Here is a 24,844-nt window from a genome sequence, read left to right on the forward strand (position 1 = left end):
CTGAGAGCCAGGTCTCGTGGGCGTAGAGGTAGTAGGAGGTGGTGAAGACAACGCAGGAGCCAAAGACAGGGAAAGTTTCTACCTTTTCAGAAAAGGAGAAGGCATATACTGCGTACTTCTACGCTTGGAGGCTGCTTTAGAAGGTCCAGATAGCAAACTTTCTGCATCCAACAGTGCCGAATCCTTATCTTTAAGTCTCTGAAGCCAAATGAGGAGACGGCCTTCCCTGTCCTTAAGGGTCTTTGTAGAGAAAGCCCTGCAAAACTTGCATTTACCAACCTCATGGTCGGGATAAAGACAATAAATGCACTTCTTGTGGGGGTCTTCAGAGTAAAGACGTAATTTCCCACAAGAAGAACAAGGTCTAAATAAAGACTTCTTACTTGAAGAAATGCTGAGAAGACTGGAAAACTTGAAGAAGTTGAGAAAACTGAGCAGAGCTCAGAGAGACTCCCTTCACACGACGTGCGGTTAAAAATCTGAGGGACTGAGCTCTGAGGAGAAGGTTCTGGAAGGGTGCTGGCGCCGGATTGGCTGTAGTTTGGACTAACATAATGACAGGAATATGTTACAAGTGTTTTCTCTCTCTACCATGTATTCCTATGTAGGAATTGTTTTTGAATATTTACTATGTATTTTTCTAGTATTATTTTGTGTTATGTATTTACATACATGTTATTGATATGTTATTGCTATTTTATTTACCGTGGGACTCCCACTTCGACGACAGGGAATATTCAAGCATGTGAATCTATGAAAGACGCCCCAATACTGGAGAACTGAAACTATCTTCCTCCCTCCATCAGAAGACTTCCGTCCCTGTCACACTTTAAGAAGGAGACCAAAACCGTCTTAATGGGAAAATACCTCACCTAAAGTATACTTTTCAATCACCTCGTCGACTTGTTCCACCCTCCTCCTCGGCATTATCCATGACCTCCACCGATGACACATTTTTCTGCACTCCGGGGCTTCTCCCCATGAGATGAAACAGCGTGTATATTATACCTACCTACCTTAATTTTTATTTGCTTTAATTTGTTATCCCTCATGTAGATTGGATCTTTGACGGCTTGCACCTCCTGTATATTCTGCTTTAATTTGATCCAACATGTAGCTTGGACTTAAGACTGCGTGCTCCCCCTTACAATGTATGCTTGGCTCTCCCAATGTGATCCTTCCCATCTTCACTACTTGTATTCCTTTCCCTCAAGCCTGTAAAGCGCTCCTCACAGGTCTGATTCGCGCTCTATAAAACTATAACATAAATAATACATATTTTTGCCAATCCTTTAGGCGCCAACAACGCTACACTCGCTACCCCAAGGATTGAGGTTTTAAGTACAGACTTTTCCTAAAACTCACCACAAGCATAGGCTAGTCTTCACTATGCGGTCCCTGCAAACTCAACAACCAAGGAATTTTATATTTTCAACAAAAAAGAGCATACTTGCATTAAGACTGAGGTAGACCAGTAATCTTAAATTGAAATCATACTGGCAGGGACACGAAGTGTCACTGCAATAACTGAACAAACACGCATGTGAACTCCCTGGACCCCCGAAACCCATCTAGAAGCACAATGAACAACGAGTTCTGCTGAGCGTAGGCAGATCTAATAAAGCGAGCAAGAATCCTGAATCAAATGAGAACGTTGATCCACTAGTTACTATGTCTGACTGCTGGTTCTAGAATGTTATATTTTAGATACTGTTTCTAGTGATCTCCTAAATTGGTCACTGTAGTGATGATATATAGGGAAGAATTGCAAATTTCATTGTGCGCATAGCTGGAAAGGTTAGCTGAGACAAGAGCATTGCATTGAACAAGTGAAAGGAGCTGTGGGTGTTTACAGACTGCAGTTGTAGCAAGGATAAAGGTGAAGTGAGGAGGACGTTCTGCTGTTTGCTATGCAGTGAGATGAGTAGCAGCCAACAAAAGTAAGTCCCGGGTTGGAGTTACAAAATGCTGTTGTTGGATACAACGGGCTACATGCTTGGGCAGATTAGTTACAGGAAGAAACCATTACAATGCAGTTATTATAACACACTACCTTTACAATTTAGTCATTACAATGCTACATCCTTTACATCGCATGTCAATACAATTCATGCCATTACAACGCATTATAAGGTAAGTAATGGGAAACAAATGTTTACCCCTACACTAGGAGTGGGAATAGTAATTTTTACTTCTACACTATTCAACACTTACCCTACTGTTTCACTCACTGGAGTGGGAATAGTAATTTGAACCCCTATATTATCCAACACTTACACTACTGTTACCCTAAAAGTATTATGCGTTGTAATGGTATGCGTTAAAATGGTATGCGTTGTAATGGAATGCGTTGTAAGTGTAGTTTGTAAAAAAGCGTTGTGATGACATGCGTTGTAAATCATGCATTGTAATGATGTTGGGATGTAAAACCGCGTTGTAAATGCATACGTTGTAAAAACTTGCATTGTAAAGTGTCCTATTCATTAGTTACAAAGAGAGCAGGCGCAGTACTATGGAGCTCTCTGCACGTGTTGCACTGAGACACTATTTTGATGCTATACTTTCTGTCCAAATCCATGAGGGTAAGATACTTAGTTCTCAGAGTCTTCAACAAGTTGACATTTAGGTTCGCTGGTTCTTTTTTCTTCTGATTGAACCATCAAATTTCACATTGCTATGGCATCATTGCCGGGTGAAAACTGACTTGTAGGCTTGGGTGTTGTAACAGGAAAATGTATCTTTCTAGTTTGGGCCAGCACAGGGAATTTATTAGCTGGAGGCGCCAGTCAACTGTATTGTTTCACCGAAACACATTACAGGTGAGAAAAAGCCCCATTGTGAGTTACACGAACTAGTTCTTGAGCACAGTACATGTATGTTTAAAGTTGCTTCTGTCAGGGTTTATGATTGCTTGGAGCAGAGTCACAGGAGATGTGCAAACATTTCTGAGTTAGCAGTCTGAGAGTGGATTTATTGAATAGCATGCTGACAATGGAGCGGCAGGGAATGCATAAAAAGAGTCCTTGTTCCAGGAGAAAGTGGAGATTCTTTGCCAATTCTCATTCCCAATTGTTTGCTGTCCCTACAAACATCCTCAATTCAGTCGCACAAGCTGGTCCATAAGCTATTGCACAACACAACGCCCATTCACGTACATTTTTGCCATAATCAGCAGACCCGCTATCTGTGTCGCTGCTCTCATAACGCTAGAAAATGAATGTCAGAACGCAAACAAGAAGGGACGGACTGGGCACCAAAACCGGCCTTGGAAAACTGCTCGGCCGGATCCCCTGGGGAAAGAGGGGTGTGGCCGAGCTGTTTGCTAGGGCCGGTTTCGGCCAATTATGTTACAGGGGGTCGATATTGCCGGTCCCCGGTAACAAAAACGGCCCCAGGGGCCCAAAACTGGCCCCCACCCTGGCGGCCCACCGGGGAAACGCCTGATGACCGCTACAGCCTGTCCGGGCCTGCAGCCAAGCATGCAATTTCCCCACATCCCTACCACTAAAAGAGGGATAAACCTGAATTATTTGCAGAAGCTCTTGATCATCACAATTATCATATAATTGTCAATCTTCATGCAAATTCTTACCTTTGGCTTCTTAATAATGGGCTGCATTGAGAGAAAGCTCTTGAAATCCGACCCACCATTTCCTACTCTAGATTCATGAAGAATACTCCAGAACTGTGCACCTATGTACCTTCTAATGCCGACTGTGCTAACTTTCACCATTTTGTGAGGCACCCTAAGGTCCATCAAGCCTACATAATATTTTGATAACTTATTAGGCACAAAAGGAATCTCTTTAAAAGCTTACACAGGTGCTGCTCAGGTGTACCCCTCTAAACTTTTAAGGGACTTTCACATTACCCCAAGCACTCGCCAGTAACCAAGATTAATTCAAACATTCCTTCCATAACCGTGATGTTTTTGCAGTAGATGCCCTACGTGTGACAGGCATACCCAGACATGTGTCCAGAGCTCACTGTGCCATAGGATTTAAGCTATACCTTATTGACGAGACCCAAGTAGGCTGAAACTGCTCTTGGATTGCTGGTCTTATCTGGATGGCACATGGCCCGGTAATTCAGGATGGACTGTTCCTACTGGAGCAGGACCAAGACTGATTTGCATAAGGTAAGTAACTGTCCAGAATGCAAAAAGAACAATTGATGGACAGAATGCAGAACGATGTCATACATTCACCCCCAGTACAGAGATCTGGGCCTAAATCCATTGTTTTTCTGCTCACCATGCCATTCCAGTTTGGACCCAGCCATATGCAAATCAGTCTTGATCCTGCGTCCAATGGGAACAGTCCAGCCCGAATTGCCAGGCCAGGTCCTCCCTGGACTGGAAACAAGTCTCCTCGGACCGGTTTCGGGCTTTCAACCCTCATCAGCCAGGATAGCTTGACTCAAGTGGCATGGAGAGCACAGGACTCATGTCTGAGCATAGCCGTCCCACTCGGGGTGACAAATGCAAAAACAACAATTGATGGACAGAATGCAGAACAATGTCATACATTCACCCCAGTACAGAGATCTGTTTTTGCATTTGTCACCCAGAGTGGGACGCGTATGCTCAGACCTGAGTCCCGTGCTCTCCACGTCACTGGAGTCAAGCTATCCTGGCTGATGACTGCTGATAGCCAGAAACCGGTTTTAGGATGCTTGATTCCGGTCCAGGGAAGACATGGCTTGGCAGTTCGGGCTGGACGGTTCCCATGAGGCACAGGGTCAAGGCTGATTTGCATAAGGCCATGTCTGAACTGGGGTGGTGTGGTGAGCAAAAAAAACCAATGGATTTAGACCCAGCTCTCTGTACTGGGGTGAATGTACGACATAGTTCTGCATTCTGTCCATCAACTGTTGTTTTTGTAACTGTCCAGAATGACATAGTGGGCGAAAAAATGATTGTCTGGATGTGGCCACGAGTGCTCACCCGTGGCAGAGATTAGTTCAAGCATTCCTTCTATCACCTTGTTTTTACCTCATGATACCCTTGGTGCCTCTTTAGTGACGGACACAAAATTCTAGATTTTGGTTGGGATTAAACCTGTGTCTTGCATGCTGGTGTAAGAGGCTCCAACTAATAGCCTAATGGCGTAAGAAACATCAGAAAAGATTCCTTCAAAAGTGGTTTCACTGAAAGCCTACCTTTCCCCAATAATGGTCTTTCATCAATAACAACAATAATCTGTATGTACCACTGTCACCAGCATACTATTTGTTTAATCTGATTCGCACCACAATTCAAATTTTAGGAATATCTTCCTGGAAAAAAATACTTATTCATTAGGACTAGGTGTTTATTCTTTGTTTATTTTCTATTAGTTCAGTTTCTTAAATGACATGTTGTTCTTTCTTACAATGATATCTAAGGTCACAATTCCGAATGAAGCTCATCTTGCATGTTGTGCATTTATATGGTCTCTCTCCTGTATGCAGCCTTATGTGTTGATCCAGAGTACTTTGCCGGTTGAATTTTTTGGGACAAAATGTACACATGAAAGGTTTTTCCCCCGAATGTATTCTGTGGTGCATGATAAAATGGCTCTTCCAAACAAATGTTTTCTCACATTCAGGACATGCGTATGGCCTCGCTCTTGAATTTGTTCTCATAAGCTTAGTACATTTTCTCTTTAGACTGTTGATTTTATTAACTGAATTATATGTGTCCCTTCTCTGAGTATTTGGCATTTCTTCAGAAAACTGTAAAATTCTCAGATTTTCATAGTCCTCATCATGGTGTAAACCTTGATTTGCGGGACTGCTGAAATTACTCTCATTTTGATCACTGTTCTCTCCTGTGATATTAGGATTGCTTTCTGTCCACTCACAGCTCCTAGAGTTTGTTTCCTTGTTAGAGCTTTGAAGCACAACTGAGTTGTTTTTTCCTGAAGAAGATTTACATAAGGAAGATTTCCCTGAATAAGTTGTACAGCGTCCACCTTTCTTTTTTCTGTTCATGCTTGGATCACCTGTTGGATTGAAATAAGACTGTCATTAAAATTAGCAATCTACAAAAGTATCAGTAGAAAATATTTTTACAAAACTGTTATTCTGAATACAACTGGTGTCAAAGAATTAAATTGCAGTCCAGATTATTAATGTCCTGATAGCTGTTACACAAACAAGTACATGTTGTACATTTAATCAGATGGTTTTAGAAATTGAAGCTCATATGCCTAGTACCACAACTGCTCACTATCAGAAAGCAAATTCACAAATAATGCTATATCAGGTATGTTAGTAATAGATTTTTGGAGTCAAGAGGCAATATGGTTCCCAAGAGAGCCATTTTCAATTGACCGGCAGGCTCAACTTGCTCATAACTTACATTCCACTTCTTCTGTGCTGTAGTTCTTGAACATATCAGACAGCACTGTAATGTTGTTTGGTCAGTGGCAGCAGACCAAGAGGGAATAGCTATAGGGAAGACTGAAAAGAACTTTACTAGGGACGCAAGTAGGCAGCCCTCTCAGTCCGGACTATAAAACGAGCTATCAACAACACCAGGTTCAGCCTAGGTAGAAAATGCATTAGCCACTTCACTAATGGGGTACACTTTGGTGGTGGTGGAGGCTGTGACATCAGAACACAGCTCTGATGTCAACAAAGAGACATAATGGGACAACCTCCAGGGGGGTTACAGGGTGTACATATGCCAAGCTCCCTGGGAGCAAAGCACGCATGGATGCACAAAATGTACACCTGTAAAAGGACCACCAGCTTCACAAAGTCAAGCAGAGGCCTTTATCGCAGCACGCTGTGGAACATTTTTCTGCTGTGTTAAAAATCTCTCCATTTCCTATCTAAGGCTTACAATTGCAATGCTCAATCCAATCAGGCAATCAGTTACACTCTTAAACGGCAAAAGATTGCAAGTGAAAACATACTAAAAATGTTACCTACCCTGTAAGCATATGTTCGTGGCATGCAGTGCTGTAGATTCACATGTTGTGCATACTTCTGCCATATATTGTTGGTCTTGAAAGTGTGCAGCTTGTTTTACTTTAAAGAAGTCTATGAGTCACGAGGTATATCAACTGCACCAATTACTGGTAATGCACATGAGCACAGGTTCCATTGTTAGATTATTTCTCAGCATGGAGGGGGAGGATAGAAATAGAGAGTAGAGAAACAGAAGATGACCAAGCGAAGAATAAAGGGGAAAGGAGGACGCATGGGAATCTACGGCACTACATGCCACATACAGATGCTTACAGGGTAATGAACATTTTCCGTTCCTGGCATGTGCAGCTGTGGATACACATGCGGTGCATAGCCCGTAAAGCAGTCCTCCCCCAAGCAGTGGCTAGCCGCAGGATGTTGCAGAGGACTGAAAGAGTGTACGGAGTACAACCTGACGAGCATTAGCTTGTTGACATGCGAAGACATTCACACAGGAATGCCTGGTGAAAGTGGAGTAGACCAGGTAGCAGCTTTGCAGTTGCAGCTATAAGGATGATACCTAGGAAAGCCACAGAGGAGCCATTTTTGCTAGCAGAGTGAGGTCTGAGAGGGTCAGGCAAAGATTGTTTGGCTTTGGCGTAACAGTTCTGGATACATTTGACAAACCACTGCTATTCATGCTTCAAAGAGAGCAAGGCCTGTGAGTGGTTTTGAAAAAAAGACAAATAGCTGTTGTTTCTTATGGATGGGTTTTGTCCTTCAATGTAATACAGGATTGCCCTTTTGACATCTGAAGAGCCCTCTCTGCTACTGACTCTAGATGTGGAAAGTACACTGGGAGTTCGAAACTGTGATTGAGGTGGAAAGAAGAGAACACCTTGGGGAGAAATCTGGGGTTTGTCCTATGGACTACCCTATTGGTGTGAACTTGGAAGAAAGGTTCTTTAAGGGTAAGTGCCTGAAGCTCGCTCCTTCGCCTGAGGGAGGCAATAGCTACTATGCAGGCTACTTTCAAGGAAAGGTAGTGCTATGGGTGGGAGTGGTTCAAAAGAAGGGCCCATAAGTCTGGTGAGAACTATGTTGAGATTCCACATGGGGGCACCCCGAGTGGAACGTTTCCATGAAGGTCTGAATGACTGAAACTTAGAAGAATGAAGTGTGTTCCCTTTTCTGAAGGGAAGCAGCAATGGTGGCTAAGTGAAGTCTAACGAAAGTATAAGCGATGCCTGACTTTTGCAAATGAAGCAGATAATAGACAATATCTTGGACTGTTGCCTTGATTTGATTTTAGCTTTTATATAGCGCCCGAATGCCCTAGGGCATCTAGGGGCTTATGCCAACTAGTCCAGTAAGGTGCCAGCGGAGCTGTAGTGAGCTAGTTTATTGGCAAAGATCCATGTTTTTCATTATTTCCTAAACACTTGACAGTGTAGGGCTATTCTTTATGCTGGCTGAAAGTGAGTTCCATGTTTTAACCATCCAACAGAAAGCTTCTTCTGCCCCATCTTGCTTTCTTGATCCGTGGGTTTTGTAAGAGTTTGTGAGACGATCTTAGATTTCTGGAAGGCGCGAACCAGATCAGATGCTTCTTCAGAAATTGGTGAACAACGCCATGCAGGTTCTTAAAAGCTACGCCTTTAGAGGATTAAAATGACAGGGACAACAGTAGTGCACAAACCTCTTCCATTTAGCTGCATAGCAGGCTCTTGTTGTATGCGGCTGCTGGCCTCCTTAAGGACGGACATATTCTCTGGCGGTAGGTTGTTGTATCCAAATGCAAGACATCAGGAGCCAAATAGCAAGATTTAGCTGCTTGGAGTTCCGGTGTCTGAGCATGCCGTGGCTCTGCATGAGAAGATCCAACTGGTTGGGCAGCTTCTTGTGAGGCACTAGGGACAGATCGAGGAGAGTGGTGAACCAGGTCTCTCGGGCCCAGATGGGTGCTACCAGGATGAGAGTGAGGGATGTTTGCAGAAGCCTGAGCCACGAATGGAAGAAAAAGAAGAGGTGGAAAAGCACAGGCAAATATCCCTGACCAGTACATCCATAGGGTATTGCCCATGGGCTGTTGGTACCTGGAGGTGAAGATTGGGCAATTTCAGCGGTACCAAAAGATCTACGTTGGGGAGCACCCAATGTCGGAATTACAGGAGTAGACCTTGCGAGTAGAGTTCCCACTCGTGGGCTTGTTCCTGCATTCTGCTGAGTGTGTCTGCAAAGTTGTTGTCAAATCTCGGTAGGTATTTTGTCAGTAGATGGACTCTGATGGCGTGCCCTCCGCCAAATGCCCTGAGTCAATTCAGTGAAAAAAATCACTGGGTGTTGGCTTCCCACAGTAAGGCCAAGCCTCATTAGCACTACAAAACAACCCGAGAGCCAGTACTGGGACCTCTATTTGACTTAGTTTCCTGCGCGCAAAGAATTAAACTAAGTGCAGGGTAGTGACACAGTTCACAGTTTGAATCACTTATTTATAAGAACGTTTTTTTAAAAGAATTCGTTGGTTTAAAGTTTACCAAAAATTCTGCACAATTTAGAAAAACAAACAATACAGGGTACAATATTCATAAAAATGACAAAACATTTAGTAGAAAAACATACAAAGTTGATCAACACTTACATTCATAACTCACTCTCTCATACACATCATACATACATACTCAGAACTATATATACACAATTTGGAATGTCACAAAATGATTTTTTCAAGGAGAAAGCGGGGCACCATAGAGAAAAACTTTGGGAAAACCAAATCAACTTATTTTTAGAAATTCACAAAGACACTATTTGAATTTAACAGTCTTATGGTGTTGTAGAATGGTCTAAGAGTTTCGAACCCCTAACAAATTCATGGGGTTCTCATCAGGACCTCATAGTTGGAAAAGAGAACATGAGATCTAAATCAGAATTGTGAAGGGTTATGTGAGGGGATTTCTAGCTTACAAAGCCACTTTTGTTCCTCTACAGATCACTTTTGCACACCCTTTTTGGCGAGGATGTAAGTAGCATCATGTGAGCTCGCTGAGCATTTGTTTAGTAGTTTGAATACATGGTGGTAGGTTGACTTATTGTTTCTACTAATTTGTCTTTCAGTTGGCCAACGTCCGGTTTTTCATTCACAGTTTGCGCTCTCATGCAAGGTAGGAGGCGAGGGTTAGTCTTGGTAGCTAGAAATCCCCTCACAACCCTTCACAATTCTGATTAAGATCTCATTTTCTCTCTTTTCTAGCTATGAGGTCCAGGCTCGGGGCTTCCCTTTTCCACAAGAGCCCCGCGAGCAGCAACACCTTCCTGGCGGCTCTTCTCCCCATCCCAGGGCCCATCCCAGGGCCCATCCCCAGGGCCCATCCCCAGGGCCCATCCCCAGGGCCCATCCCCAGGGCCCATCCCCAGGGCCCATCCCCAGGGCCCATCCCCAGGGCCCATCCCCAGGGCCCATCCCCAGGGCCCATCCCCAGGGCCCATCCCCAGGGCCCATCCCCAGGGCCCATCCCCAGGGCCCATCCCAGGGCCCATCCCAGGGCCGCACCTCGCGTGACCATGGACTTCCGCCCAAAGCAGCGTGGTAAGCTCCCGCGGACGCCAATCCCAGCGCGGCTTCTTGGGGGTGCAGCCGCAACGGCCAATAGCTGCGCGGGAGAACGCGGGGTACGGCCGATGACGCGCCCGCCGCCCCGTCACATGACAACGGCTGTTCTGGCTTCACAGGCCCAGCACGGGCCTCTGCAATGCCGCGGCGGCCCTCCCTGGACTTTGGGGGCCGCAGCTTCCCACCAGAGCACCCCTCCTTTTGTTGAGCCCGGGCGGCAGCGGTGATGCGGGGGAACAGAAGTGACGGTTCCTCTTGCGCCCCGGGGGAGGTGGCGAGTTCCTTTGCAGCGCTTCACACGAGCTTTTACACGGCCAGTCCAAAAGTGCAGGGTGGCCTCCCGCCTTCGGTTTCCAGAACCCCCGCTCCTCTGGGCAGCACACACCCGCTAATTGCAGCAAAGTGCTGGGTAGGCTCCTGCTGAATTTCCAAGGCACGCGAGGAACGCGGGATGGGCACCCGTGCTTCCAATTCCATGTACAAAACGTGGTGGGCACCCACGACTGGCGGCAGGTATGTGGGGTAGGCTCCCGCTGGAGTTTCAAGCAGGCACCTCTCTTGGGCAGCGCTCCACACCAGCAATTTGGATATAGCGTTCACAAGGTGCTAGATAACTGCCACAGATGAAGGGAACCACCTAGGGACATAGCGCCCACGCTCCTCACCTCCTTCTTCGGGGAATAAGATACAGCGCTCACCATGCTCTGGAAGGCACAGTCCATGGGAATATTGCGCTTTCTCAGCCCCGCGCTGCAGAGGACAGACACTCCTCTTCTCCTGGCACTTTAGATGTAGCGCTCCCGAGGCGCAAGGTCCCACCAGCAGCCTCAGGGACCAAAGATAGCGCTCCTTTCTTCTTCAGGGACCAGGTAGCAGAGCAGCAGGCACTACTGGGCAAGGTCAGCAGTCAGTGAGCACTCATCAAGACAAGGCAGTAGGTCCTAGAAACCATCCTCCTCTGTAGCGTGGCACTCCTCCTGATACAGCAGCCTTGACTCCGGCAGTGGGGCTCTCACTAGCACCGTGGACAGCAGAGGGGTTACAGTTGGGCACAGGGTTCAGCACACAGGTCCATGTGGCGGTACCTCCTGGCAGCAGGTCCCCTCACATTCATGTCCATGCTCCGACTGAGCACATGGTGGCACAGCCCCCTTATTTATACGCCCCTAACCCCACCTACCAGACAGTGCCAGAAGCTTCTAGAAGGGTCTGGGGAAACGGGTTCTAACTGGCACAGGTGCAGGAGTAGAGCACCCTGGGTGCCATGCTTTTCCTCCAAAAGCTGGGATGGCTAGGAACTGAACAACAGACTGCTAACCCACCACAGTCAGGTGGCACCACACACAGTCACCGCATCCATTTTAAAAACGACATTTCACCAAGGTGCATTCTGGCAATGGAGGAATTATAGTAGGTGCGTACACCATTGCATCACATTTAACATGGCATCTCACACCACACATGGCCTATACATTTCTCCACCATGGGGAAAACATCCTCAAACAGGGGGGTGAAAAGCGAATAATTTCGGGAAAAGGGGCCAAGTCAAACACTGCATCCTTCTCTATCAGGTTTCCACCCTGGCTTTAGCACTAAATCAACCTTAATGCAGATACTGACACGATTAAGCTTGCAGTAGATCAAGGGAAAGAGGTTGCGTTGCTACTTTTAGGTTTATTTGCGGCTTTCGATATGGTGTCTCACCCGATTCTTTTGCAGTGGCTAGAAAACAAAGGCATTAATGGAGCCATGCTGGTTTGGTTTCATTCATATCTTTCTAACAGAAGCCAACCGGTCTGGATGGCAACAATGCCTTGTGTCCTAAACTGTTAAGGTTTAGTGTCAGTCATGGCTCGGCTGAGTCCGACGTTGGTTAATACATACTTGGCACCTTTGGCTGAATCTTTTGGCGTGCAAATTGTGTTCTTCGCTAATGACATTGAGATCCTCCATACTCTTTTTTAAAATAACATTTAATTGAATTTAGTTTATTTGACAACATCAATAAAACTCCAGGTTCAAGCCACCTGGGCCACAGATAGAGCACCTGCAGGTGCAGAGTTACACTTTGCAACAAACATGGCAGATATAGCTGAAGCAATCGCATGAGTTACACTTTGCATCAGAAAACGTTCCCATTCTCAACCAATGCGACCAGTGTCTCCAGGCCGTACCACTATATTTGGTCATGTTTCTGGGGGACCCCTGCACTTTATACACTCGTTTTTCAAGTGCTATGCAGGCGTCCATGCCACAGATCCACTCCTATATGGCAGAGCCTGCGCTTAACCCCAATGCCTGGCAAGGTCTCTCTTGGCCACCATATACCCTGTGGCGAATCAGAGAGCAGACAGCTCTGGATTTACCCACCAATTCTATAATTCCCAATAAAACTATCTTGGGATTAAGGACTAGGGGAATTCCCACTACCTGCCACCATGCCTGATGAAGCCCGCGCCTCTGGACAAGTCCAAGGTAAATGTTCCCTAAAGTTGAACATAGCAAACACGCCAGGTCACAGGACTGACCCGTACGCCAAAGTCATTTAGGAGAGTAATATGTCCTAGGAAAATATCAAAACTGAAGCAGGATGCACAGAAATTTGCATCCTCAAGCCCATTTACACCTCTACCCCTTCATCCTCAATAGCACCTACATCCTCCTCCCATAGAGTACTCCCTGTCCCCTGGGGGTTGGGCGTATTAATAATAAGAGACTTGTAAAGTCGAGGGATGCCTGCACCACCCAGCTTGTCAGTTACTAAATTACAATCAATCTGGCCGAGTTCTGGGTGTGCCCTCAGCCTATCTGTAAAGCAAGTCAGTGCATGCTGCAGCTGAAGGTAGCAGCAAAAATGGGAGGAGTGGAGGCTAAATTCCTCCGCTAGTTCATCTCCCATTGTGGAGATACCAATCAGATCCCACAGCCGAAATCCTACCAACCTTGCAGTCTCAGCCAGCCGTGTCCCATGCCCAAGAAGGGTTGCTCCATAAGAATGCTGTACCGTTTAATGTGGCATAGTGCAAAATACCGACAGCGAATGGGGACCTGCATAACCGCCAGGAGGGAACGCAGAAGCTTACGGGTGTAAAGTAAGGAGAGCAGATTATAGGGGTGAAGGAGCCTATTCCATCCGGTGAGCCGGATCTCCCCTATCCACCCGGAACCAGTCGTCCATGTTGACCAATTGCAAGGCCCAGTAGTATAGCCTCCCTAAGCCTGCATCAAATGGGGTGTTGTGGCACTTCACGAAAGACACCGTCGGGTCTTCACAGCCCACAGAAAAGTAGGAATGCACAACTGCAGTTCAGGAATAAAGGTGGATGGTGTGATGTAGGGATAATGTTGTAGCACATAAAGGAAGCGGAATAGAGCACCATCTTGGAGAGGGCCTTGCGGCCTGCAATCTTTAGCAGCAACTTAGATCAATACTTGATGTCTCTCAACGGCCAAGCAATCATGGGGACGATATTGAGGTCCCAATGCCAGAGTTAAGAAAGGGCAACCATGAAGCCTAAAAAAAGGAAACAATCCCCTGTAATCTAATTTGGAACCCACCCAGTCTCACCCCCCTAGCGGGCACAAGGGTAGATTTCTTCCAAGATCTTCCTCACTTTCAACAGAAAAGTACCTTATGCTTTCAGCAGATTTAAGTTATGCCTAATGGCCATATAGTAGATGAGTGTCAGTAATCTACAGTGATAAGCGAGTAAAACTGAAATTCTGCGTACACCCTTTCCCCGACCTAGGATGGTGAATTCTAGACCACTTTTGTCCCACCCCGCCAGCTCCAGCCACCATTGCACATAATTTAGGGGTGAAGTTTAAAATAAAAACCTCCTTTGGTCCACACATAAATGGTGTTATGGTCTCCTGTTTTGGACTTCTGAAATCCCTAAAGAAATTTCTGTACTTGCTTCCAGTTCAGTGTCGAAAATGGCAATACATGCCCTTATCACTTCTCGGCTTAACTTTGCCAACTCTTTCTACTGTGGTCTATCAGCATTTCAGCTCAGAAGACTCAAGTTGGTCCAAAATGGCACTGACCCCTTAGAGGAGACTATATCAGTCCTTACCTTAAAGAGCTTAAAGACAAGAGTTTGGTTTAAGGGGCTCATAGGGCCTTTTAATCGGGGTGGCCCTTGGTACCTGGCCAATAGGATTATCCCTTCCCAACCGGCAAGAACCCTTCGCTGCTCTGACGCTCTGTTTGCGGTGGTCCCACAAATAACAAGCATTTGCAAAGCACTAGGTCTTGCATTTTTTAAAGTCAGAGTTGGTGGCTTTGAAATTGACTATGTTTTTTACTTTTGCTGAGTATGAAGTGTATTTTAAGAATGTGGGGTAAAATGGAGGAGAATGAGAGGCACTGGAGATGAATGGGAGAGAAAGACGCTGAAGGAACGTGAAGTAAAAAAAGTAAAAAAAAAAACAAAAGTGTAATGGAGACACGAAGTGGAGCAAAACATTGGTAGTAACAATAATATTTAGAGAGTCATAGGTTAGAAGAAAACAGACTTTCAATTCAGAGCTGGCTAAAAAAAAGTGTTTGTTGTAGTTATAATGTTACTTGATGTATCGTATTTCTGAATGCAATGACAGAAACTACAAAATACCAGTTGGGCGGCAAACTATGCTGAGAACAGATTTTCAGCTTCAGTGTTTTTAAGCCAAGCCCTTATTACATCGGCCACGCCCCTTTGAGGGACCCCTCAGTGTTTTCATCCCAACTTAAAGCCCTGCGGACACTGCAACCTTTAGACACTGTGAAGGGGGTAAACTTTTCTCCCGGGGGCGGGGGGAGAAGAAAGAAGAAAAAGAAGAGAGATTCCATTATGGCGTCCTCCACGTTTTCCCCCCGACTTGCGTTATCCAGTTGGAGTAATAATCTACTACCAACGACTAGGTACCAATCCTGTGAGCCCCTTCCGTGAATGGGTCCAGCTATGTCGAAGCCCAGTTTTTTCCAAGGTGCCATAGGTACTTCCACCAGAATCAAAGGAGAATGCTTAGATACTTTGGATTTGTCGCTAATGCTACTTGCGTAACAATCTTGTACCTTCTCCTCCATCTCTCGATCCATCCCCGGGAACCAGTATCTGCTCTTAATCTTGACTTGCATAGGTTTCTGCCCAAATGACCTTCGTGGGCCAAGGTGATCACTTGCTGCCTCATTCCCTCTGGTGGAACAAGTTTTCCCGACTTCATGACGAAATTCGCTTCCACCGAAAGGTCATCTCTTACATTCCAATACGGTTGAATTTCATTTCTCAGCTCCTTGCACTGCTGGGGCCACCCTGACACAATGTACCCCTTTACCCTCCTCAATGTCTCATCCTTTTCCATTTGCCTTTCCCACTCTTCTTTTGCCACTGCTGCTACACTTTTTCCAAAATGGTGTCCTCCACCTTTGCTTCTTCAGACCCGCAACTGATTGGTGACCTTGAAAGAAAATCCGCCACTCTGTTTTGTTGACCCGGTATGTATACAGCTCTGAAATTATATCCTTGCAAGCCCAACACCCACTTTGCTATGCACGGGGTCATTTCCTCCATGTTCTTCTTGGTGAACAAAGGCACCAGCGGCTTGTGGTCCGTATGCACCTCGAATTGTACTCCCCAAACGTAGAACTTGAAGTGTTTGTTTGCCCAATAAACAGCTAGAGCCTCCTTCTCCACCGTAGAATAGTTTGCTTCCGGAGAGGTGAGCGTTTGAGGCGAAAGCCACCACCTTTACTTGCTTCTCTACTCTTTGTGATAAGGTTGCGCCTATTCCACGGTTACTTGCATCTGTGGTAATTATTATGTCTCTTTCCGGATCAAATTTTCCAATAAAGGGCGCCTGTATGATTGCATTTTTTAGATCTCTGAAAGCAGTCTCTTGTTTTTCTCCCCAGTTGAAAATGCTGTCTTTCTTCACCAATTCTCTCAACGAATAAGATCTGGCGGCAAAATCTTTAATGAATTTCGCCATGTACTCCGCCAGACCTAGAAATGGCACCACCTCCTCTCTGCTTGTTGGTGGAGGAGCATCTCTAACGGCATTGACCAGGTCACACTTAGGTTTGATACCTTCTTCTGAAATTGTGTGGCCCAAGTAATCCACTGAGCTCACCCCCAATTTGCACTTGCTCACTTTGGTGGTAAACCCTACCTCCTTCAACCTCCTTAGCACTCCTTTTATGTTCTCACTGTGTTCCTATACATTTGAGTCATAGATCAGTTTCCAAAAGGAGTTGTGAATGCCGTCAGAGACTGTGACTCCGGATGCAGCTCTATCTGATAGTATGCCGAGGACAAGTCCAACACGCTAAAGAATCTGGCCCCTTGAATAGTGCTCAACATCTCTCCGATTCTCGGGAGGGGGTATCGGTCTATCTGAATATTAGCGTTCAGGTCTCTCAGGTCTACACACAGCCTAATGTTCTTTCCTCCATCCATGGTCGTGATAACAACCGGAGTCAACCATGCTGATGTCTCGATCTCCTTGATAACTCCTTGGCTGACCAATTTGTCCAACTCGTTTTTCAAAGGTTCCTTCATACGCAGAGGAATGGAGCGCGTTTTATGTATTACTGGTACTGCTCCTTCCTTGAGCATTATTTTGTGCATATAGTTCTTGAACACCTCCAGCGTTTCATTAAATACCTCCTTAAATTCCTGGGTCAGGTCTTCAGCAATACTGGGTGGTTCTACTAAAAGCACTTGCTCACGGTTGTTGGGATCTAGCTTAATCCCTAGTTCCTTCTGATGCTTCCACCTCAGGAGATTAGAACCTCTCGTGGGGATATACACTTTTCCCACCGTGTGCCTATCCTTAAAGGTTATCCTCATTTTAGTCATACCCTCTAATGGTATTCATTCCTTGAGGTACCCTACAGGATTTATGTCGGCTTTCTCTAGCTCCACCCCATGTTTGGCAAACTTTTCTTCAAACACCCTTTTGTCTATTAGCGTACAAGGAGAGCAAGAATCCGCAAAAACTTCAATTCTCTCTCCAGTGCTGCAAACAGCACAGCATGAGTATTGTGAAGTGAACGTAGTCCCGCACTCCATTGAAATGTGCACAGCGGGTGAGAACACTTGCAGGCTGGAATGTCATTCGCTTTCATGAGTATTTTACTGAGTGCATGCTGCACATTGGGGTTATTGCTCTGTGGAGGGTATTGAACGACATCCATGATATAAAATGTGTATTCAAATTAAACATTCTTGTAGTAATCATGTAAAGACTGACATCAGAAGCAAATGCTTTTCTGTTTTCATTAAGAAAGAAAATAAAAAAAATAAAAATCGAACAAGCGGCACTGAAAGTGATCGCGAAAGCAATCGCTATTGTAATAAATAAATAAATAAAACACGCCCGAGAGCGCCACTGCGAGACATGTGCTTTCAATTATCGCACCCGTGTCTGGGCACAATAATTGAAACCACATGGTCGTTATTGTGCGTAATAGACCCCAATCTGCCATGGGCGGAGCAATGCGCCCACCTGTGGCCAATTGCGTGCAGTCTTTTATAACAAGCATTTACAATGCAATGGTTTCGCCTTTTGAAAAGTTTGAGCTATTGGCGTTGTAAATGACAATTTTTATTTAGGTGTTGGTTTTGAAAATAAATAAATGGCATTGTCATTTACAATGCCAATAGCTTAATCTCTCTCAAATGCGAGACCTACAGCATTTGCAATGCAATAGGTCACGTATTTACGCGAGTTTGAGCTAATGATATTGCAGATAACAATGAGTTTTATTTAGGTTTCAAAAACCAAAACATAAATAAAAAAGGTCTCACACACTGCTGCCTCCCACACACCATGCTCTCCCACACACCATGCTCTCCCTAGAAGACTCATATTGCTGCCTCTCACACACCATGCTCTCCCTAGAAGACTCACACTGCTTTGTGCTGGATAGTGCGAGTTGATAGCCTGTAGCTATAGGAACTGGTTACTTCTACATAGGGAGCAGATGTAGCGATCTGATAGATCTGCTTGCGCAGCTAATTGTTGGCTACAGAAAACTGTAAGGAGGGGGGTGGAGATGGTATGGCCTGAGTGTATAATCATGGCACTTAAAGTACTGGACAAACTGATTGAGTTAGTGTCGACGGGAAGCATGAATCGGGTGAAGCAATTATTTTTGTGCAGAGCGGGACATCACGCAACCCACCCCTGCAAACGACACCATGCACAATTAATCTATTTTACGTTTTGGCTACATAAAAGAGGGCCCTGCCATCTACATGTTAACAGCTGTTTTGTATGTAATAGGAGCATGTAGAAAACACTTAATTTATTTTGTTAGTCTGCTGAAAAAATGCCTTGTATCCCAAAGACATGATCACCAGTGTCACAATTGATTAAGATGCTCCGTCCATCACCACCCCCTTTTGTACCGCTTTTGGCCGCCATAAGTGTGGCAGGGCATGCTCAGACGTGAGTCCCTTGCTCACTTTGCCACTGGATTCAAGCAAGCCGGGCTGAAGACGGCTGGAATGCCAGAAACCGGTCCTCTGAAGCCTGTTTCCGGTCCAGGGAGACATGGCTTGGCAGTTCGGGCTGGACTGTTCCCATGAGGCACAGGGTCAGACTGATTTGCATATAGCCATGTCTGAACTGGGGTGGCAGAGTGGGCTAAAGAACGGTGATGGATTAAACCCAGATCTTTTGGCTGGGTGTGAGTGTTTGATTGATTCAGATGCTCCGTCCATCACCACCCCCTTTTGTACCACAATTTTGAGAAAGGCATAACCTTATACAGCCATAACCAACAAACTTATAACACATCATTATCAGCAACAAAACACCAACTATCCTTACACTTTTTACTTATCATAATAGAAAAAGAACGATAGGATCTTGTAAACCAGGGTGACGAGGTGTAAAACCCGATTTGTACTGGGAGGCCAAACCAGCTGCAGAAAACCCAACATACGGCTATACATCACGTAATACAGATATTCTAAATCTAACAGGCATATTTCGAAACAAATACCATTTTAATGCAGGTGACTACTACTTATATCTGGTGCATGTGGCGTTGTTAACTTTTCAACTAGGAAGGAAATACGAAGTAGCACAGGCCTGTACAGTGTAATCGGATGCCTTTCAGTTTGGAGCACGCTCATTGTACAAATCTGGACCGTTAACCTGTCCCTATTTGGCCAAGCAAAATGAATTCAGCAGGTGGTCTAGCCCTGGCCTGGTGTTCGGTTATGGGTTGGGGCATAGGCCATGTCGGGTTCTATAGAAACCGTTGGTCCTTACCTAAGTGAGGAACAGGAGGCCCCAAGGGCTTCAATGAGCAGTCTTCTCTTGTGCTCCATTGTAAGATCCTTGTATTTGGTATGACACAACTATCCAGATGGTCGTGGTTTCACGCATAGATTGAATGAACGTGCCGAGTAGCCAATAAGAAAGCTTAAATCAGTGCCTTAGGTAGGGCCTTTGAAAAAGGCCTCTTTTCGCATGGGATAGTCCTGAAAGGAAGCGTTCAAAATCGTAACTTCCCTGTCACTTCAGGTTTCAGACACTGGCGATGCGTGTGCGACAGTACAGTTTACTGGGTGTTGTATCGATCTTAACACCCCCCGCGCCTCCTTCGCCGACGAAAATGGTCTACATAAATGTACTTGGAAATGCCGTGCCTTGCTGATCAAAGGGCTCCAATGTGCGTGAATCTGCATACGACTGACGTGATAACACCCTCCCTTCATTAACACACACAGGCAGGAGGTCTTTATGGCGGCTTGAATCAAAAGAGACACTGGAGGTTCTGTGGTGACAGCGTTTCTTTTCAAATGCAACTCAAGTGGATCCCGGCCACTCACACGATGGCTTTTAAGGTACAAATGTACAACGGCCGCCTTCTCTGTGGGTCCTTGCCGGGTTTCCGAGAGGCAGGAAATACAGTTTGCATGCTTAAATTGCTAAGTTGTAGTGGGGAAGGGGCGGGGGTAAGAACAGACGACCTCTAACTTCAGGTCCCAACAATCCAACACACTCTCCGTTTAATGCAATATAAGGGTGCCGAGCCCAAGAAGGTGCGGGCCCAGTTGCCAGAGGTTGCACTGCGGCTGCGCAGCTTCAACACCGGAAATGACAGCTTCAATGCTACCGTGAGGACTTACATGTGGTTTTGTGGTGCAGAGATTAAGCTGTAATTGATTTAGAAGCCATGCTGATTTTCGAAAAGAAAGTGATTATTGTAGGGTCAGACGAAGAGTCATGGAAAACTAACATTAGGAGAGACTGTGGTTAAGGCGAGTAAGTGGGGAACACCGTAAAGAGTTTCAGAATCCCACCAACTATTCAGAGAGAACCACGGGGACAGGAGGGGTGGGGGAGTCGAGCTTACTGTCACACACCCGGAGCATACACCGAGCAAGAAGTGGGCAGGCGCCCCGTTATCTGACCTCCCGTCTGACCTTCACCGCATGCTGTCTATTACTACAAACGTAAGTGAGGGAGGGCGTGCCCTGTCACACAGACAGTAGACAAACCAGTATGCCTTAATCATATGCCAACACTGCAGGGGCCCCAAAGGAAAAAGACTGAAAAGCTGGTAAAGCAAAAAAGTTAATGAAACATACCCTGAACTGACATCAAACCGAGGCTAAACATTGAGAGTAATCTAAAGCAACATGAACCATGAACTTTTAAAAAGTAGCCACCATGAACTTTTAAAAAGTAGCCACAGAGACGACAGTGGTTGCAGCTGGATGGCCTAGCATAAATCGCGTGCTAAGAGTATCAAACAATGCCGGAGACATGGACAGCGGGAGGGGGAGGGGTGGGGGGTAGGAACGGGCACACGGACAGCGGGAGGGGGGGCGGCGGGAACGGGCACAATCAAAAGCACTCACCTGGACCTGGATTTCCTCCGGCGGCGGTCGTCCGCGGAATGACCAAAAGAAACGGACGAACAAAAAAATAAACCCCGCCCACGCCGCACTGACGTGATAAAAGGGGCTGGATGAGAAAAAAAATCTCAGGACCGCCCACGAGTCGCCTTGCAGAATGACGGAAGCCTCTCTTCCAAACGGCTAGCCTCCATTTATGGAGCTAGCCAATGGAACAGAGAGGCGGGAATAAGCCACATACTGGTAAACAAAAGTTTGCCTGCGCGAAACGCTGCTTGCGCAGCTGTTCGCCAGGCGAAACCTAAAAAGACGCACGCAAAGGCCAATCGCGTCGCACAAAAGGAAAAGCGCACGCACAAGTGTGTGCGATTCTTAGGTCCGTGCTGAAACCGCTTCTTTTCCTGCCACCAGGGACTGGAACGCTCTCACAGTTCATCATCAGGCGATGAAGAATGTACTCTCCTTCAAATGCAACCTTAAGATCTGGCTCTTTGAATCAGCATATCAGTAACCGGCTTTAGGTGGTCAGTGAATCTGCTGGCGCCGGGACAGTCTCTGAGTAGCTGTGCGCTCTACAAATACTGTGATTAATTGATCGATCACATAAAAGCAAAACATTTTAAAAGTCAGCCCCATTTACTCACCAATAGTGAAGCTGTTGCTTCCTCTTCCCTCAGATTCATGATGGTCCAGGCAATAGATATCAGTCTCTTCTTTAATTTGAAATTCATCGACTTGTGCGATAATTACATGTTCTGTTATTTAAATGGAATAAATACAATTCATAATTTTGTCATAACCATACAAATTGTTTCCTTTGTGCACCCTCTTGGAGCCCTTTTGTCAAATCTTGGATTCACAGTAAAATTCGTACTTATTCTGAGCAACTCCTATTGTCTTGTTTTGATATGTGGTGGCAATTAATGTCCTTTTGGGAAACAGGGGTACTAACAATACAAGCAGCTATGTGATTCTGTAAAGTGTTACACTGGGACCCTTAGTCACACGGTTCCGCTTGTCCACATTCCTGACTGAAGGGGACCTTTTAAGCAAGAGAAGCGTTTCTTCGGCATATTGGTGTCTCTATGCAAGCAAATCTCTCCAGTTTCTTTTCTGCAATGGCCTACTAATAGGTCCTGACTTCTACCCGAGTGGGCTCTCGACTGATTTTATCCCAACGTGATCTCTTGCCTTGCTCATGAATGAGCACCTGAATGTGCTGCTGACTGTCTAAGCCTAACTAAGCACCCAAATTAGTTCCAGACTCTGAATCCCTGAATGGGCTTGAGTGCTCTCTTCAATGTCTTTAACCCATGCGTGCGCAAATGTGCTACGGAATGTATCTAACCTCGAGGGAGGGCATGAACAAGATTATCACACTCTTTAACAGAGACTAAGCTCCAGACTCTCTATAACTATGAATTACCTCTTGGAAGTCTCTTTTTCTGAGTGGTCTCTCCCTGGGTTAGCTGCCGTCTAGGACCCTAAATGAGCAGCTCCTGTCTCTACTTCCAGTGCTACCTACTCAATCATGCCACATCCCAGGCCAGAACGAGGCAGGGCTGGGTCCTCTGACTGGGGTAATCTAGGGTGGCAGTGACGCACAGTGTCACTCCAGTGTACATCAAGTGCAGTTTCAGACGTCCAGAATGCGTGCTGAAACTGAAGAGTGTGCTTTATACAAGTGCAGGTATATATTCTCACAGCAGAGTGCTAAAAAGCGGTGCAAAGTGCATATCGTCACACAATTGTATGGTGTGAACAGTTGCATCAGTGCTTGATTACTGCCACAATAGAGCAAGTGTGGTCACAAGAGTATGTATGCTCCCACAGAAATGCAAACTAAGTGCGGAGTAAAGAAATTCCAAGCCGTGAAATATATATTATATATTTTTTTTTATTAAGCACCACAAAAATATATTACTTTTCAGTCCATTTTTTTTTTTGCATTTCGATTTTGAATGTTTATCTTAAACTCAATGCAAAGTCCCTCCCAAAGATGCTTTCAGGGTCTACGTTTCAACAAAACACTGCGGGGCAGATTTACAAGCCCCTTGCGCCTCATTTACGCCGCCGTTGAGTCACTTTTGTGATGCGGCAGCGGCGCAAATCCTGCTCCATCGTGCGGGGGTACTTACAACGTGACGCATCTGGGAGATGCGTCACGTTGTAAAGCCCTGCACAACATTTAGGCATTCCTGTGCAAGGGGGGGGGCATTCTGGCGCAGGAACGCCTCCTAAAAGTGGCTGAGTGAAATCTAGATTTCACTCACTCACTTTTAGGCCCATGCTGCGTCAAAACCCTGCGCCTGCCTGAAGCAGGCGTAAGGATTGACGCAGCATTAACTAGATAAGGCCCCCAGAGCATTGCTGGAGCTGCGTCTCGCTTGCGACGCAACTCCAGCAATGCATCACTTTTACGGCACAGATGCGTCACGCATCTGTGCTCTTTTTGCCCCAAAGTGTGCTGCATTGTAAATGCCGCGCATCCATGATGGCGGAGCGGTGGCGCACAATAACTGGCGCATCCCTGCTGATTTGCAGGGATGAGCCAGTTATTGTAAATATGCCCCTGCGTGTTAAAAATTCCACATTATGTCACAGAATTAGCTGATTCCACAAGTCAGCACTGTAGACTCACCTTTAGTACATCTGAAGTTACCTACTCCCTCAGGCTCATGCCTGCTGAAGCAAAAGGCGTCTGTTTCTTCTTTATTGAGCAACGCATCAATAGGTGTGACAACCCCTCGTTCCGTTATTAAATCTGAAGCAGAAATGTAAGTTAGAAATTCACCATCCTACCTACAGAGTATATATTCTAAATGTAGGTACAAATATACAGACAAATGAAAGATGTGCCTCTAGCACCCTGGACAGCCAACACCCCTACAACTTAGATTGTGTGTAAAATGGTCATTATGCTGAGTGCACCAGGATGTATTTACACAGGAGGATGTCGGGTTAACCTGGTTCCTTGCAGAAAGAGAACACCAAAAAGCACTCATGTATGATACCAAGCATCTGCAAGATCTCAAGAAGCTTTTTACAAGAAAAAAAATTTATTGCTCAAGGACTGAACCCAGAAATATTTGTTTGCCTACCATATGAGGGTAAAATATTAATGAGGAGTTTTTATTTTGAAGCATGATCAGTTACATCCAATCACAAGTGAGAAATCCAAACGGGTAGAGGTGCGGCTGAGGGATCCCTTGCTATGCATGCAATCAGCACGAGCCCATTGGTTAAGAAAATATTCCTCCGTAGGATGCATATTTGTAAAGTAAACCCAGGTAGAGTGAAACATTTTAATTGCCTTTGCATTTTAAAAGACAACGAACTTTTGATTTCCAGTAAGCTTGTATTGCATAAGGGAATTAAAGGGTACTTCCTTAGGGTGCCATTGCTAGTCGGTACCAAATTTGTAGGAAATTTGGAAAACATTACATTTTATTAGGCTTCAGGGATTCACTTTAAC

The 24,844-nt window shown here is 45.6% G+C and overlaps 1 protein-coding gene across 3 annotated transcripts in view; it reads right to left on the reverse strand.

Annotated features, from left to right (window-relative positions):
* Positions 1-5,298: 5,298 nt before the first annotated feature.
* LOC147691936 (uncharacterized) overlaps positions 5,299-24,844 on the reverse strand; it is an 80,101-nt gene continuing 60,555 nt past the window's right edge. For all 3 annotated transcript variants that reach the window (XM_086938212.1, XM_086938214.1, XM_086938211.1), the window contains exons 6-8: positions 24,011-24,133; positions 22,014-22,124; positions 5,299-5,984 (exon numbers count right to left, since the gene is read on the reverse strand). In XM_086938212.1, coding sequence (XP_086794338.1) covers positions 5,347-5,984; positions 22,014-22,124; positions 24,011-24,133 — 872 coding nt within the window. In that variant the 3' untranslated portion in view covers positions 5,299-5,346. The remainder of the gene's footprint in view (positions 5,985-22,013; positions 22,125-24,010; positions 24,134-24,844) is intronic.

Source organism: Lissotriton vulgaris, chromosome 9 (assembly GCF_964263255.1).
Source record: "Lissotriton vulgaris chromosome 9, aLisVul1.2, whole genome shotgun sequence".
In the NCBI taxonomy this organism is placed as follows: Eukaryota; Metazoa; Chordata; class Amphibia; order Caudata; family Salamandridae; genus Lissotriton; species Lissotriton vulgaris.